The sequence below is a fragment of the Strix uralensis genome, chromosome 3 (assembly GCF_047716275.1).
Source record: "Strix uralensis isolate ZFMK-TIS-50842 chromosome 3, bStrUra1, whole genome shotgun sequence".
Lineage (NCBI taxonomy): Eukaryota > Metazoa > Chordata > Aves > Strigiformes > Strigidae > Strix > Strix uralensis.
In genome coordinates this window covers 39,197,347-39,215,860 of record NC_133974.1, presented here as the reverse complement: position 1 = coordinate 39,215,860, position 18,514 = coordinate 39,197,347, and the positions used below count along the sequence as shown (strand labels likewise).

The 18,514-nt window shown below is 36.1% G+C and overlaps 1 protein-coding gene across 15 annotated transcripts in view; it reads right to left on the bottom strand.

Annotated features, from left to right (window-relative positions):
• The window catches only part of DOP1A (DOP1 leucine zipper like protein A), a 68,473-nt gene that overhangs the window by 37,617 nt on the left and 12,342 nt on the right, over window positions 1-18,514 (bottom strand). For 13 of the 15 annotated variants that reach the window (XR_012628060.1, XM_074861947.1, XM_074861944.1 and 10 more), the window contains 11 exons: window positions 18,122-18,313; window positions 16,706-16,887; window positions 14,302-14,472; window positions 12,513-12,702; window positions 11,852-11,950; window positions 10,622-10,721; window positions 7,912-8,021; window positions 5,633-5,741; window positions 3,911-4,031; window positions 3,072-3,191; window positions 115-229 (listed from right to left, as the gene is read on the bottom strand). Coding sequence is in view for 14 of the 15 variants with exons in the window: in XM_074861947.1 (XP_074718048.1) it covers window positions 115-229; window positions 3,072-3,191; window positions 3,911-4,031; window positions 5,633-5,741; window positions 7,912-8,021; window positions 10,622-10,721; window positions 11,852-11,950; window positions 12,513-12,702; window positions 14,302-14,472; window positions 16,706-16,887; window positions 18,122-18,259 (1,455 nt within the window). In the remaining variant the exon portion in view is untranslated. Of the gene's footprint in view, window positions 1-114; window positions 230-3,071; window positions 3,192-3,910; window positions 4,032-5,632; window positions 5,742-7,911; window positions 8,022-10,621; window positions 10,748-11,851; window positions 11,951-12,512; window positions 12,703-14,301; window positions 14,473-16,705; window positions 16,888-18,121; window positions 18,314-18,514 lie in introns of those variants that run through there. The other 2 variants (XM_074861955.1, XM_074861956.1) reach the window with 2 other exon arrangements.

Sequence of the window (18,514 nt, the reverse complement as noted above, 5' to 3'; positions counted from 1 at the left end):
CCAATTTAAAGCAATATATTTTCAGGAAAAACAATTAATAAAGCAGATACAGTACTTCTGTAGACTATAAATATACAGAATCCCAGTTTTAGCAACAAATAAAGCAATTCTTACCAAAGAAACTATATCCAACAAAAAATCCACTAACAAGCAGAAATTTGTCAGGGGTAACTCAGATTGCTCACTACCACCTCCGGGCCCCGTTTGAAGTCTGGCATGTAATGTCCTCCTGCAAAATTCAAATAGGGTTTCATGATATTTTTCTGGTCCCCTTATATTGACCATGTTTCTGTAACTTAATGCAAAGCTGTACACATCAGGGATAATCCCTATAAACAAATAATCAATCTCTCTTTTTACTGTTAAGTAGCTCATTTGGCACCATTGCATGCTTTCAGAAAAAGCAGCAATCAGCCTTTCACTGTAAACCAGTCTTCATTCATAAAATCAGGAAATTTAGGCTACAGAAAATTGAATTTGTGACTCCACCATATACAGCAATATTTACTAGTATGAGCATGGGCACCAATAACAGAATTAAGGGATAGTGTTACTGGAAGCACAGTAATTTGGAAGAGATCTAAACCTAAGGCATTAAGCACTTGAGATAAAGACAAACAAAAGTGAAATAAAAGGCCCATGAAGCTTTAAAGCTGTGCCAGAGGAAAACAAAACAGACTCTTCTAAATGTCCACTCCAATTTCAGCTGACTGCATCATTTTACTATCGACAAGAATTCATAATCTGATGAGTTTTATCGCTGACTGAAATAAGACAGAACACAAATCCCCTGTGAAATCATGCTGCAATCTGACACTGTTATAAACAAAGGATATGAACAAAGGAATAATATTTTGTTTCTCCGATTAATTCATTCTGCTGGGGTGCAGGGGGGGGTGGGGGGAGGGATGAGGGCAGTGTCACATTTTCAGCAAGTTATGCTAATCCCTCTGTTTTGGAAGGGTTCATGAACATACATGCTAGGACGGAAAAAAGGATTTATTTGAAATAGAAGCATTACAGAAACCAAGTCTGAAACAGTGATGTTAAATAATTAATCAAAAGATTTAAAAAATATTTTTAAAATCGTATTTGAATTGCATTCTGTCAGTAACCTATGTCTGAGAAGTAGCACTCTACATAACCCACACCTCCACGGGGTTACTGCATCTCTAACAGAGAATTCTCTTCATAGAGCTAGCAGCCTATTTTACAGTTCAGTGAAATGGTCCCTTTGTGTAAGTTCCTACCCAGAAAGACATACCATTTAATAAATTACAGATTTTTTTCAACTGTAATACCTCATAAAGGATGACTTGAATTCAACTCACTAAGACACTCACCAAAAAATAGCTTTGAGAGAAGGATCAATAGCAGTAAGCAATACTTAGATGGGAAAAAACACCAGATACAAGAAATTATATTTTTAATTTTCAGTGGGGGAAAAATCATAAGAAAAAGCCTAAGACATATTCAGAGGGATATCTAAATCACTTGAAAAGTAATAACTGTGATTTAGCAATAAGACTAGATGATATAAAGATAACTTACAAATTCACAGTTTAAAATCAACTGGTTATGTTTTCACTTAATAGTGTATCTTTTTAAACAGGAAGACAATAACTTACATAACACAGCAGCTCATGTAGACAAAAAACCCACAACCAATGTTTTCCAGATTCCATTTATTTATTAATAAGGCAATCTGGTATCCATGCTTACAGTAACATGGACATGTAACATCTCAGTATGTAGAGAAATCCTCACCTGCTTGTTAGTTGGTTGTAGACTGCTTTCTTTACTTTTGCAATTCAGTCCAATACATAAAAATTAAGTCACAGGCATGCTGGAAGGGATTTCATCTAGTCTGACCTCTCACACTGAGCAGGACTGTTAACAATGCTAGATAGATTCATCCATAATTTTGTCTAGCAAAGTCATGGAGATCTCCCAGGAAAGCTCCACAGCCTTCCTAGATAACCTGTTCCACTGCTGCACTATGTTCCTAGCAAAACTTTTGCAAAAGTCCAACCTGAACTCCTGAGCCAACACTTGTTGCCGTCCCTTGTTTTATTATGACCCATTACCAAAAGTATGGCTGTATCAACTTTGTAAATGCCCTTCAGGAAGTCATAGGCTGCTATTCGAGCCCCCTCTTGGCCAGGCCAAATCAAACTCACCTACCTCAACCTCCCATGCAGCATCCTGTGACTCTGACTGACCATCTTAGCAGTCCTCTACTAGAGCCTCTTCAGTTTCTCAACACTCCTCCTCAAGCAGAGTGCCCAAAGCTGGACACAATATTCCACATGTGACCTTAGAAACACTAAGTGAAAGGAAAAATAACTTCCTTTCACCCGCTGACCATGCTCCCCCTAATGCAGCCCAAAGACACTATTTTCTTTACTTATGACAGTACACTGTTAGCTCACAGACAACTTAGTGTCCAAATATAATATAATAATACATTATTAAGCTATTCCATTAGCAATGGGGGGAAAAAAAATGTACACAAATTCCATTTAAAACCCCTACATCATCTATCCAGAGCAACAACCCCTGCTCTCCTGTGGGCCGTTGGTCCCTCTTCCTCCCATTAATATTTTCAGTTCTCCCTTATTTACTATGTTTCCTCCCATAACCCTCCTTGCCATGTACAGGACTCCCACACTTTTTTCTTTCCTAAAAGAGCAGGGCAAAAGATAACACATTCCACAAGTCACTCTTGGTGAAGTTGACGGGTTTGCTAGACACTCAGTGAGTAATCCTGTACTGGACAGACAGAACAAAACAAACTAGCTTTGAGATCATTCTGGAGTCTTTCCTTCAGAAGGGGTGATAATTCTGTCTCTTGGTTTTACCCAGACACTGAGTTTGTGAGAACTCACATTGCTGAGACCACCAATCACATCTGATTAAAATTGGCGAAAGACCAAAGTTAAAGGGCTGGGGAAGAAAAAGACTTACAGACTAAATGATCACATTAGACTAACTTCTTTTTTAAGGAAAAAAGCTTAAAACAAAAGCTAACTTCAACTTTACACATACAGAGATTAAGTATTTTAACCTACCTGCAACATTCTTCAAACCAACGAGCAATGTAATCCCACATATAATAAGGCTCAAAGGAATTAAAGAGAAGATTAGCAGTTTTAATCAATTCTGCTGTTTTCTTGTTTTCTCTCAGTTTGCTGAAAGAAAAAGAACATTTTATATTTGTACACTTCATTTCTGAATTATGTAACTACACATCACCCCGAGTTTACCCACTGCCAGTTAACACTGACAAATTATCCTCCCCTCATCCCTACAGTGGGTGTTGCTCTAGGGTTCAGTTTATTGTCAGGCTACTCATATCAATGTCTTTTCACAGTTGCTAAGTTTCTTCTCCATTCTTTCTTTAGTATTTGGCTTCTAACCACATTTTTAATAGATCTGTTTACCCATGATCATTCCTACAGCTGTTTCTCCCTCACAGCTTTGAACTTCCCTCTTCTCTCCACCTTTAAAGATATTCACCTTAAATCTTGAAACTCTTTTTATCCCCCTCTCTGGCTGTCTTCTGGCACTCTTCATTTTTACTCTACAAAAAGCTCATCAGTCCACTTTTTTTTGGAAGAACACAGATGTAAAGAATGCCACAACTAATCTGTACCATTGACATACTGATTTCTAGCTGTATCAAGCATTTTTGTCATGGATAAAGAATAAAACATATGCTAAATATTAAAAAAATAAAATAAAGCCATAGCCCTTCAGACCTTTGCATTGAGCACAGAAGTTGCAATTAATGTCAACGGACTGTGTACCATGAAGAAACCAGGCCACAGTCCCACAGACTTCACAGTCATGGTTTCAGCAACAAAAAGATATATTATTTAATATGAAATACATTATACTCATTATTCACCTGCTTAGCTGTGTGTGGTCTTTGTTGAAAGAAGGTTCTGCCTGAAGCTCCAGTTCTGCTTTGCACTGTGTATATAGTGTTCGAAACACTTCAATCAATACATCCTCTAGGATGGCAGGGCCTAGGGAGAAATACCAGCGATCAGCCTTATGCATTATAACACCACTAACAGTCCACATCTCAAAACTATCCAAATCATTAGGTAGCTTTGGTCACCGAAACCATAAAATTCCTTCTGTTCAATTTCATAAACTACCTCAATTTCAGAAGTTCCTTTGCATTCCAGAAATACACACAGGCAATTGTAATGCCTGGGAGTATATACAGCACAAGTGGATCTCTTCTCCCATACAATGTGTGTACAATGATGGCTGGATACAGACAGACCTAGCTCAAAAGCTATGCAGTCACAACAGTATAGCCCATGTTCAAGCCAACATACCCTCTTTGAGGGATTATCAGCTCAGCTAATGTGACTACACAGATTCCTGATCAAAGATAGTTTTCAACCAAACAGTTCCAAATGCCCACACATAAGCTAGCTCATACTGTTATCATATGGAAAATATACTCAAATATTTAAATGCAAATATGAGGTGAAATATTTTGAGCATCTTCCTTTTAATTTGAGGCAGGTTTTCTTTAATTCCAGATACAGTCTGCAAGATTCCTTTTGAAATAGCACCTCTTTCAGATTTGAGCTAAATCTCAAGTTAGAAAAAAAAACACCCAACCCAAAATCATTTTGAAATGAGTTCACAAAGTGCTTGAAATACCCTGTGCTTTTTCATGTTTTCTCCTAGCCTCACTGAGCTGCCTTCAGTGAGAGTACGCTCACTAAGTTAAGTAGAAATCCTATTAGCTTCTTCCATCTCAGTTTGCTGAAAGAATCTACACAGCTCTGCTTAGTTCATGATATCTTAACATACACATTGCCTCTGAAAGTTTAAACTGACCCCCAGAAATCAAAAATTACCAGGACGATGACAAACTCTTGTCAGATATTTTGTTCTTTGTGGTCTGTCTTAACCACTTCCTCTCAAGTTGTACTCTTTAATTATTGTACTTTTACACTTTTACTGTGTCGCCTCCAAATCTTAGAATAGACTTCAAAACCTATTTTGATTTTTTCAGTCACCTCCAAACTGTTATCCCAATGAAAAAGGAAAGGTTTACACTTAATTGTGTAAATTTCGTCCCATAGTCCTCTGCACTCACCTGATAAAAAGTGCATTTAAACACTTTAAAAGGGGGAAAAAGAAATTAAAAAAAACAAAACCACAATCACCCACCAAAGAAATACTTGCTTCCTCTGAATAAATTCTTGTGAAAAAAAATTGTTTTCTTAGTATCTCTCAACTTTATGTGTATATTAGAAGAAAGAGCAGATTATTCCCAAAAGCAACAGCTGAACATTTAGAATAGTGAAAGTCACTATTTGATTAAAGAAATGGAAAAGATCCAATCTGTATTTCCTCCAACATGCAGACAGTTCTCCCTATGACATTAACTTATTTCCTGTGTTGAAAGCAGAAGAAATTGCATTTGGTAAAAGGTAAATCTAATGAATACACTAAATTATTAGCTTGGAAGAACTAAGAATTCTAGCTAAGCTGGCAGTACTAAGAATACAGCTTTTTCAATTTGATCAACAAGAGAGAAAAATTCTCAAAGTAAAACCACATAAAACAAGTTAAAGACTAGAAGTAATATGAAAATTACCTAGTTCAGGCTTATCCAGCAAACTGATAAGAATTCGAAAAGGCTTTAAGTCTTGCATTAATGTGCTTTCTTCTCCATGCCCATTAACTTGCAATATTCCAACCATTGCCTACAAAGAGCAAAAGCGTATCAGGAAAACAAAAAACAGTTTTTGAAAGAAAGAGGCAATAAAAGCTATATAAAGGGAAAATTCCCAGTAGTAGAGACCACTATTTAATTTCACTGCAGCTCATTCTCTCCATGCTTAAGTATTCTCTCAACTTTGCTTATGAGAATATTTCGATGAAACAGAACTTGATAACTTGTATATACATAAAGACAAAATAGAATATTATAAACAGATACCAACTCAAAATCTCATAAGAATAAAAGAGAAAACATGAAAAGCGATGAAGAAATTGTTTGAGAAGGTAAGTCATGTAGATATTAAGGGCTTAATAAATAATAATCTGTCCATCTAGGATACACCCACCTATTTGAACGAAAGCTTTCTTGACTAAGTTGACTAAATAGCAATGACAACTTCAAAACAAATGGGAAAACTGAGTTTCTATACTGACGCAGTTTAGGGCACAAACTGCAGAATTAAAAAAAGCCCAAGGAAACTGCCACAGATCTTGCTTAGTTTTCTCTCTGTGCTGGCTTCGCTGTCTGAGTCAGAACTAGTTTATTTCTTTTACAGCTGCTAAAAAAGGAGGACAAAGAAGAGAAACAAGAGTGATGGGAAAGAACAGAGGCAGGAAAACAGGTTTGACCTTGTTATCTGCCATAAACGAAGTATTATCAGCCAGTTCCCTGAAAGAAAAAGCTTCTGTACTTGAATGCGCCTTTAGAAGGTCAGAATTTTCAGTACATTGTATCAATGAATAAGATGGGGGTGGACAGGATAAAAGAACACACAAAGAGACTGCTAGGGAAGAAGGCATATAAGAGCAATGCTTTTAAAATCTTTCAAAAGACAGCAAATGGTTTCAGAAGGCATTTGCAATTTGTATTATGTAGAGCAAGCCGCTGATTTTAATGTCCATAAAAAACTTTAAAGCAAAAGTGAATTATCCACATTATAAAAAATGGCCACTCTCCATTCTACTGTAGCAGTAGTGCCTACTACCAAAAAAAAAAAAAAAAAATCAAATGCACTATATCAACTCTACACTGTTGTTAGTCTTTTACAGACAGAAAGGCTTTAATGAGACTGATTAAGCTAGAAAGATGGACAGATTTAAAAGGAAGACCACAACCTGTTAACAAATGCCTAACCGTTGCTAAAAGCTCACCACATTTTATATACAGGGCACACACAAAACAATCTCATTCAGACCTGTCCTCTGCACTTGGATAATTTCTGTATCATCTGCTGTGAGGCAGAAGGGTAACAAGAGAAGGGTGAAAGAGTACCAATGAGGTCCTTGCTGCACTGGCATTCTGGGGTCTCCTTATCAGTAGAACAGCAGATCTTATTATCTTCAAATAACACTGAAAGTGCTAGCTCTGTGCTGGATATCAGCTTTAAGTTGTGATGAGCTGAACATTCTTCTGCCAGCTACTAATATTGGAATCCCCACTCTCATTCCCGTATGTAGCACCACAATCCTGTCTGAATATCAGAAAATTCCTGATCAATTTGCCTTAATGATAAAATGTCTTCTTGATCTCAAGATCAGACTCACAGCTTCTTGAAAGACATCTGTATACTTTAATTACTGTGAGAGAAGGAGCACAGTTCTTGAGGCCAGGTGATCTCAGCTGACTTGGCAAAGTTTTAAGGGTCAAATAGTATGACTGCTAATTTGCTCAACTGTTACTGACTGTCAAGGGACAGCAGAAAAGATGTTCCCCTTGTCTACTGAGGGGAGGAAGACCCTTCTTACTCTGACCTTCTGAGCACTATCTGATCAATTTTTTCTGATTCCCAAGACACAGAGCAGTTTCCATATCTACAGAAGTAGAAGAGAATTCTCCAATTCCATTTTATGAAAAAACAGGCTCCGGGGTGCTGGGTTCATAATCAAATATCTTTCATGTACGCTACATTCATTGGGGAAGAGAAGAGAGAGAAATCTAGTATTTGTCCTGATCATATTGTTGTTCTAAAGAGACACATTATCCCATGTCTTCATTTTTCCACTGAGAAGGTTTTAGAAGAGTAGGACACAGTACCACAAAGACAGAAATTAGATAGTCACACTGAAATGGCAAGTCAAAAGATAAAGATACAGCAAATTTGATCAGCATCCATTTATGAAGATATATGCCACAATAAAACATCATATAGCTACCTGGACTAACATCTCTTTAGAGAAGGTGTTGAAATAGTAAGTGGCATGCTCCTCAGGATTGCTGTGCCTTGTACTTCTGGGTCCTATAAGGGCACCATTATTATCAAAACCTTCAAGCAAACAAAAGACACAGGAAATAACTATTTGTCTCTTAAGAGAATATTTTGCCAATTTCTTTAAACTAGAAATCAACACACTAGCACTGATAACTTACCAAGATGAAGTCCAAGTAATGTTGGCAAGAGAAAGATGATTTTACAGAGTTTAATACAGGAAACTAAGTGATACTTCCATGCAAGCAGTGTGCACACAAATTACGAACTTTAGGTTTATGCAATGTTATTAACCAAATTACTTCTTGTACAAAAGAAACAAATGCTCACAAACACTGCATGAACCACATAGTCCTAGACTATCTTCAAAAAACCTGCCCCACAAAAATATGTCAATATTAATATTAATATTATAAGAAAATGAAATTCAGTATTTTAAATATAAAGAGATGATCACCAAAACACAGTGACATGACCAAAGCACTTAGAGAATATCAGGGATGTTACACAAAATCAATTTGTTATTCAAAATGACATGAAGGAGATAGAACTTCGTTTTGTAAGTTTGTTTCTTTCTTTTTCCAAGTAAATTTTTTATTCTACAAAAAACACAGGCTTAAGGAAAAAAAAATAATTAAAAAAAAACCAAAACAAGAAGGAATCAGGATATCACACTGTTCCACAGAAGCATTTTACAGTTTTTGTCCTGAAGTTACAAAAATAGAAGGAAAGCCTGAGAAGCTGCATGCCCTTTAGCAGCTACTTAAAACACCCACTGTTAACAATGGTTAAGCTAATCTGAATCTAAAGAGATGTAATGTGATTTTTATGCCTAAAGAATGTTAATAGACCACTCCCAGCTATAAAACAATAGGAACAAATAGCTAACACTGGAATTAAGTAACATCATACAGAACATCAGGCTTCAGAGACTCTTTGAACATAACTGACCTCCCTCCCCCAATGTTTCATATTAGGAGTAGAATATCATAACTGCAGCACAGCATCAAAAGAAAAACAAGAAAAAAAAGCTATATTGCCAGAAGGTCTGTCCAAATATATAGCAAATGGAGGCACTAGTTATTCATAGAACAGGACCAGGAACAGTCACTGTAAAACTACTTCTGAAGTTATATTATCTTTCAGTGGAGACTATGTTCATGAAATAGCTATAAAAGAAGGTTCCATGACTAAAAAAGCAGCATGTTATTTTAAACACATCTTTAAACAAGATGTCTTTTCCAATGACAGCAAAAAAGACATCTAATCCACCAAATTTAGATGAAACATTAGTGCAGTGTTTAATCTGAAAATTGTTTTTTCCCTAAATTGGAAGATGTAGGTATGGAGCATGACAGTGCATTTCACTGTCTTTCTTTAAAAGGTAATTAACAACTCAGTGTCTTAAGAAATTATTAACTGAAGAAGCTGAATTTTTTTCATATTTATCTTCTAAATCCCTGCAAATTCTACAGCAACAAAACCAACCCCCTCATGCAAAACACTGTTGCTGACTTTATACCTCTCTTCATAACTTCAGTTCTCTCTCTCTCATGTCTCTTGACTACTTACTTCCTTGCTCCCCAATCACCTACAGGCTACCTGTCTCTGATGTCTTATCATCTAGGAAAGATGCAAGAGCTGCTGGGAAGGGTTCTGGGTAGCCTGGGAAGCACATATGTGCACTTGCTGGTGAGCTGGGAAGACAAACACCTTAAAGCAGACTATAAAACAGTCTTCCCCTCAAGCAGAGAAACCACTTTGTCTTTCCATTCAGTCTGCAGTTTCTGTGACACTCTTAGTAACTCTCATGTTAGAGATCGTGACTTCTCTCAAAGTGGGCTGAAAGTGCTTTTAAAAAGTAACAGACCAGTTTCATGTGACCACAAGTTTCATTTCCTTAAAATAACAAGGCTGAATAATAGTAAATGTCTTCTAAAATTTTCTAATTTCTAGTTTTCTAAATATTCCCTAAATAGTCTTTTAAATAACTATAATTGTCTGCAACCATCTTCTGATTACACACTGGTTTCACATAAAAAAATTAAATGCATATTGATATTCTGACATTTGGTAGAAGTAAAAGCATGCATCCTGTCATTGATTGATCTTTACCCCAGAAAGGCACTGAAATAATGTTCTAGTTGCACAGAGAACATAAGTGATTGGCGATTTGTTAATTCAACCACGCAAATATCTAATGAAGCTTGAAGTCTTCATACTTAAGCATCCATCATTATATCAACATTTTTCAACATTCTTTTATTTTCACCCCTTCTATGCTGTTGTGTTCCCACTGCCATTTACACTCTATAATGCCTGTTCTCTGTTTACTCCATTTTATGTTTTTAGAGAGACAAAAGTTGCCTTTCAGTGTCTCTTTACATGGGCCTAGTGCATCAGGCTCTAGCTCTGAATGTGGCCCATAATCGCTGCTATAGGAAAATGCACTAATAATTTATATGACAGGAAAGAGTTCCAGCATGACATTTTTCATCTTTTCTGTCCATCGAGAGAGATAGTGCCTTCCTTCCTTACAATACAAATCAAGTATTTAATTTTTCCAAGAATCCTTCTCCACAGTATGGCAAAATACAGTTAATGAACAAGATCCTTTCCCCACTTTTAGTGAACAATGACATTAAATGCAAACCTACCTAGAAGCCACGCATAAAGCCTTCGGTTGAGTGACATATCCCTGCGCAGTACTACATGAAGAGCTGCTGACAAAATTCTGATCATGTCTGGACGTGTTGCCTGAAGAATGTACAAACACAATTCAACTATTAAAAGTAACACTTGTTCTTTGCTAGCAGCTTGATGTGTGCTAAAACATAGTTAATTCCATGTTCTGACATTTCTGAATTTGGAATAATACAAGAAAACATGTTCTTGCTTTTAGGAAACCAAAATACGATTATTTGGAACAGACACTTTGTAACAGTATGCACCCTTTATGAACAGCAAAAATACCTGACTCCATTAACAGCTCATTTTTATTACAACACATCTCATTCTGTTTATTAGGCAAAAGCCTTGGAAGCAAATTCAACTAAATTGTAAAAATTCTAATTGTAAAAAAAACCCAAACCCAAACAAACCAAACTGAAGAGTTTTAAATACCTTTCCATCTCTTCCTACTTTAAGTATTTGTGTAAGTCTTACTATTTAAAAAATGCTATATTGATAATTTCACCATTCTAGCACCTAAACAGAGACACTCCAAATATTCCTGTAACAACTGATAAATGTGAATAAACCACTTTCACAAGCAAGAACACAGCTCTTTTTACAGGAAAGTGCAGGTTTTCCATAATTTCTAACAAGGTGAGCATCAACCTAGTATAAGTTTTCCCCCGGGAGTAAAATAAATCATGGATCATTTAAAACCAGAAAGTGACTAATAATAAATGCAGTAAAAAAAAATATTATCTAGAAGTTCTAAGGTCTATCTCCCACTACTGCTAGGGCTAACTACTCACCCAAAACCAATAATCATTTTCAATTCTCTAGTGTTTTGAATCGGTTATGCTAAGAGGATTAGCTTTTGCTGCTTTTGAACACTGAGAATTGGAGACTTGCACACGAACAGATAATTTTTCTCATCAAATCAGTGCAAATTAAAAGCTTCTGCATAGACTAAATATCATAATTTATACTGACTTTGCATATACAGAGTTAAAGTTAACGTCAAAGTTAACACAGCAAGTTAAAAAGCAGAAGGGCAGAGATCACAACAAGAGAACTGTCAAACCTATCAGAGGAACTCTTACATATGAGTCTTGCTCAAGCTTGGAGAAAATCATTAACGAAGACCAACTAAATACTGCTACTGACTTAAGTGGAGTACATTTAGGAGTTTGTCGTCTTTTATGTTAATAACCTACCTGGCTCATGTGGAAAGGAAAACAAAAAAGGATAAGGTCCAACGTGCTCCTCTGCACTAAAACACTGGTATCTTGCACTGATGTGCTTACTGCTTCCACCTGAAGTAACAGCAGACCCCCCAAAATAGTTATCTACTGTATTATTTTAAGAAGATCGACATAAGAACACTCACAAAATAAGAACAGTTTTTTATAAATAGTGATATGTATGAAATGAAGTTATTTTAAAATTCTGAATAATGAAACAAGACAAAACAGTAAAACAAAGTTTCATCACTGCAGAAACGTATAATCAACATAGATTCCATGAACTATACAAACATTAAGCTTTTGCTTTTTTATATTATGAATATCTTAAGACAAAATAATACTCTATGTATTTTTCAAAAAATACAACAAAACTCAATGACTTTTAACTGAAGCGTGTCATGAATGTAAAGTTTTATACAAAACCTAAGCAGTTCTGAAACATTAACTCAGCTTTGCAACACTTTTATCATGCGCAAAACCCATAAGCTTAACTGGAGCTATAAAAATAAGCATGAACTTTTATCTTTTCAAAGGCTATGTTCAAAGATAGAGAAGACATCTAAACCCCTGGAAGTATATTATTACTTATATAAGTAACACTGATGTCTTCATTGTTCCAACAAAACATTACCATTAATTCAATGTCACTGCCAATTATGTAGAGTTGATCCTCCATTGAAAGCTTCCTGTTCAAATGGGAGAGGACGTAAGTGATCCCAGGCAAGCGAACTGCAGGGCTTGTGAGGAGACTACCCCAGAGAGCACTGTAGAACGCCGACTGATCCACAGCCGAGGCAACCTTCTCCAACAGTGTGTTCGTTCTGCAGTAAAATCAAGTCAGCTGAATTAGGGCATGTATCACAGCCCTTGCCCCTGCCCCCAGTTTTAGAAAACACAAAAATAGTTACAGGATGGTCAAAACTTTCTTCTGAGAGGCCAAGAGAAGCCCCAGTTACACACTGAACCTTATAATGCAGCCTGAACAGTGATCCAGCTAGCAAGCCTGTGGGCCAAACCTGGCTTGCAAAATGCTTCTGCCTGCCCACAGCTTCTCTGTATGTACTTCTTGTGTTCAAAGAGCCAAATAACTTTCTCATCTGCTACTTAAAGCCAAGTGTTGCTACAGACAGATGTTTCAGAGAGACAGCAGGAAAGTATAGCTACTGAAGGAAAGAATCAAGCAAATGGCTTTTGCCTTTTCAGTCCCTGCACTGAGCACTTTTGGCAATAACAGGGCATAAAAATGTCACAATTCTCTTTTCCTGAAGTTACAAGCAATCCCTTCCCCTGCCCTCAATTCTCCCCGCTCATGTGGCAGCACCTCTACACCCTATAGCAGATGCTGGGAGGCAAGCTGAGTAGCCCTTGTTCCCTGTTGTAGTGATGCCAACTACACTGTGTGCATCTACCTACACGGAAATAGAAGAAGTGTTAAATTGCTCTTCACATACAAGTCATGAAAATTCTAGCTTCTGAAGTCAGAAATATAAGGAATATGTAAGTATATGAACAATTCCAACAACTCAAAGCCTTGGACTGCAACTTCATCCTTTAATATGTCAAGATTCTACCCCAGACACCATGGTCAAGATAACTCAACCGGGGCTTAGGCTTGCTAGATAAGAAGAGCTTTTACCTCCCAGGCCACTCGCTAGAAATAGAGTAATAACCTATAAAGATAGGTAGATTATTGCTGTCTCTTACATGGGTGGTTTAGTGACAATTTAGTTATCATAATGAGTGAATCTTAATGATGGAAGCTTTGTTTTTTATCTTAAACTCAGTTAAGGTATGTATTTTAGACCAGGAATAATATGGCAGTACTATCTTAGAGGAAACCCATGGAAAGAAAACAAGCAGCATGTTCCTAACATGTTGCATATCTCAATCCATAACAAGAATCATAGAATCATTTAGATTGGAAAAAACCCTTAAGATAAGTCCAACCGTTAACCTAACACTGCCAAGTTCACCACTAAACCATGTCCCTAAGCACATCTACATGTCTTTTAAATACCAGGGATGGCGACTCAACTACTTCCCTGAGAAGCCTCTTCCAATGCTTGACAAGCCTTTTGGTGAAGAAATTTTTCCTAATATCCAACCTAAACCTCCCCTGGCGCAACTTGAGGCCATCTCCTCTTGTCCTATCGCTTGTTACTTGGGAGAAGAAACCAACATATAACACTAAGTCTACTTAATGTCAATTCCCTTTCATTAACAGGAACAACTAACAGTTAATTTATCATAATTAATGTTAAGAATCTTCTACCATACTATTCCATTGCAATTAATGACTGGATGAAAATAAATACCACCTATTTAAAAAAAAAATCCACATACAAGTATTTAATGAAAAGTTGCAGCAAAAAAAACCCCACAAATCAAGAATATCATTTTATTAACATATATATCCTTACCTTTCATAATACTCTGACCCCTCCTCTAACCCAGGCAGAATCCCGGTTAACAGTCCTTGCAGTCCTGGCTTCAATGTTTTCCCCAAAGGGAGGTAATAAATCTCATACAGACTCAATAATGTTGGCTTGACAGACATAGCGGCATTGGCAAGGAGTGGAAATAGTCCAGAACTATGAAAAATAAATTTTTTCTTTTTTTAGGAAGCTTCTCATGTGAAACGATTTCATTTATATCGTAAGACTGTTACGGGCATGTCCAGTGTAGTTATAAGTATCAGGTTTTTATCTTAGAATTTTGCATAGGCATAGACCACCACACAGTATGACTGCCTTACAGATTGACAGGTTGGTATGTCAAGATTAAATATTATGACCTTTATTAGTATTGTGATAGCAAGCACTGAAGGCCCTGAGATTACTGTGTCTTTCACCAATAAAATAAATATGATAAATCAGAAGCGTCTCTGCAGGACAAAAATGTTAATTTTGCCCATGCTGAACTACATCACAATGTAAAATGTATTTAAAAATACATTGTCTTTGCACTTAAAAATGGATGAGAACATCTGAGGAAGTTTACAGAAATACTTTTCTGTAAGAAAAAAAAGATAATTGTGCTTTACTTCACCAAGTAAAGATAACTTAAAGATAAATTTTAAGACATTTATATTGTTAAATAGCAATAAAGTATATATTTACTTCAGAAACTCAGTCTGAAAACAGATTCTTAAACTAGCAATAAACCCACTGTTCATCATGTAGCATTTAAAGGATTGAAAACATTGGAAGTATGCTTTGAGTTTACTATGGATGTAAGTGTAAATTCATGAAAGTTGTAAGTGTGATCAGCTAAGGAGAAGTTACCTACATACTAAAAACATTTTTGCTATTGCTACTAAATATCATAAATTATTACAAACAGTACCGATAATCAAAAGCATGTGAACACAACTGCAATTTTTAAAATCACTGAGGGCTCAGGTCAGAAGACCCTTGACACATGAAGGAAAGGAAAGAACTGTAAGAAAGGTAAGTTTGAGACAAGGGTCTTAAAATATACACCTACAAATCTACTATTAAAAAAAAAAGTCATTGTGGATACAACGTTACCCACGTTACAGGAGGAAAAAAATCTTTCCAAAGTTCAAAAATGTTTGTAAAAATTATTTTTGCCTTTATCTATGTAGAAGAACTACCGTTTTGCCACTGTCAATAGGTTTCTTTTTTCTGCAGAAAATGTCTTTTTGTTCAATAACCAGCACACTACCCAACAGTCTCTCTTTGTAAGGCTACTACTCATCCTTCAAGATCTGATGTTCAGACACTGTCATTCTGCTTTCATGAAAAATACTGGAATCTCTGATAATGCCTTAAAGTGAATGCTAGTCTTCTCCCAAGCATCAGTAACAATGACTTTAAGTTACACTGCACAAGATAGCATCTTCCACTATCCTAGAACTTATTGTTAATGAGTTATTGCAGCTACTGAATCATTGCACAAGCAAAAGATGTGAGCTATGAGTTCACAGAATTTTTAAAAACATATGGAAACACAAAACTGAGACACTCCCTCATCACAAAATGTAACTATATATAAACATCTTGACAATGCGAGACAGAATAGTTGATGTTAATGCATACAATTTCTTTGCAAGCATTAATACACACCTTTGCTACCTAAACAGAATACTGTTTTATTCCACTGTTTCTCAAACTGATGAAATTTTAAACTCCAGGGATAGCTAAAGATTAGGACCCATGTGTGACTATGTGTATACATATATGCACACATTCCTCTGTGCATTATATAATAAAAAGCTTAATGTCTTGCTCACCCCACCCAACCAAATACCTATTGGAGATTTAGGAATCAGCATATTTTCACTACGTTTACTTTTTCAAGATTATCCTTCCTTTTCATTATCATCAGTTCTAGAGACTGACAGTGAGAAAAATTTTGTACTTGTCTCCCATTTGAACAAAACAGACAATCTTTCTGTTCTGTTGATTTGATTGCTTCTCCAAAAGAGAAAATATACTCAAATTTTTTTCCAATACCACTTAAATTACAATAGAAAAATGTAATGTGATTAGACTGAAATAAGCGTTGACACTTACTGTACATACTGTAATATACATGCACAAAACTTTGTTTATTTCAATAAAGAAAGAATAAATTCCAGCTTTTCTAGCACTGAAGTTGGTTCCTAACAAAAGTTCAGGTGATCTGTTTATCTTCTCATATACAATACTCAGGAAAAGAGTACTACACAAGCACCAGTAACACGAGGGAAAAACTGATTGATTCTTGCTATATAACAAAGCAATATTATTAATATAAAATGCAGGAAACCAAAAGCATCTCAACTGTGCATTTGGAAGGGAGTTGTTTGAACTACTGTACCTGTAGAGGAAAAGATCTTTGGCCAAACGCTTGGGTCCAATGATTTTGAAAATGATCTCGTATGTTTCAAGTGCCTTCCGATGAACCCCCCCTGGCAGAGCTGGATGCAGACATTGTGCTAAGCGCTTGCCTATCGTCAGCTTTTTCGGTACTACCTGGTACTTCGCGTTGTTCTGTAGTACCTGATAAATCAACACATTAAGAAAAACAGCACAAAACAAGTTAAACATCCAATGCATATTTTATAAACATGAACATGGTCTCTAAGTCACAGCACACACCTAGGTTACAACACAAGAAACAAAACTTTCAAGATGCACCGTGGAGCTTTTTCTCTGCAATGCCTTTCACTTGTACACTTGCTATAGATGGAATTGCCAAGGTATTTAAAACTTGACTTGCAATGGCCTCCTTAATTACAGCTTATCCATTTCATTTTATTCATCCTTCTGAGGACAAAAATTACTATCTCCATTTGTTAAAATCAACTTCCAGCAGCTCAAAGAGGAGGACTATTAAACTGTGGGTGGTGAGCACAGGACAACTTTAAGAAACAGTCATAGAGTGAGACAACATACAAAACTTTACCACTGCCTGAAACTATACAATCACTTCAGGACTGGAACATAAGAGTTGCATTTACATCTTTAGATTTTTATTTCCTAATATCATAGCCTTCACTTTGTATGTACAGCAAGAACTGTTACAGTCAAAAAAATGAAAGAAATAATGGGAGTTTATACAAAGAGATGATGCCATTGACATTGCCAACTATACTGTCATTCTTGACTTTCCACAAAGTTTAAAGGGTAGAATGTAAATGCCTCAGACCTGTCTTTTTCTATGCCAAATTCTGCAAAGCCTCACATTGGTAAAATGTGTGTGTAAAGGAAACTATGACCCTGACTGGAGATCCCTAGAAACACAAAGAACTGATTAGAAAAAGATTGTTATGGATATCAAGATGTGTATTCATTTGTAAACTGATATTAAAGATGACGATGATATTACACATTCAACTTAACTCTTAAAACAAATCAGAATGATAACATTCTCTGAGCCCCATTTTATAGCTCATGCTTCATAAAATATTGCTGACATTTATACTGGCTACTATTTTTCACATTATTTCAATAAGATTGAATGACATCAGAAGTAAATGTTAGTAATAAAAAAGATGTTGCATTTGTTTCCACTAGAAATGTAAATAACTTTTCCCTTTACTTAGAATTACAAAGGGTTCAACTGTAAGTCTCAGAAAGGCATCTGTTTGATTTGTTTGCTCCTTGCACACAACCAACATTTGGCTCAGACTGCTAAAATATTTGCAAGAATATTATATTGCACTTCTGTATTTTTACACTAGTATCCTTTGTCAGTTCCTGAATCTTTTCCAAGAGCACCTGCCAGGCCTACCTTGTTCAGCTTTCCAAGTGCCGATATTAAATCTGCCCATTCACTGGAATATTCAAAGTTCTTCAGTGCTTTGTCAACAGCTGCTACATAGTTTCTGTACTTGGAATCAGTCAGTAGCTCCAGCTCCTCTGTGTTCATCCTCCCACAGTGTCCCCACTAGAGACTAGCTTGCAATTCATGTACAGACATTACCTGTTCAAAATAAAAAATAAAAAAAAAACCAAACCCATTGTTTCCAAAGACTTATTATTAAAACAATTTTGTATAGAGCACTAAATTTTCCTCAAAGGCATTAGAAAATATCAATCTGAAATCAGTTTACAGCATATCCTAAACAAAAGCTAACACATTGCACACAAATATTTAACACATGTCCAAAACAGTTTATTTGTA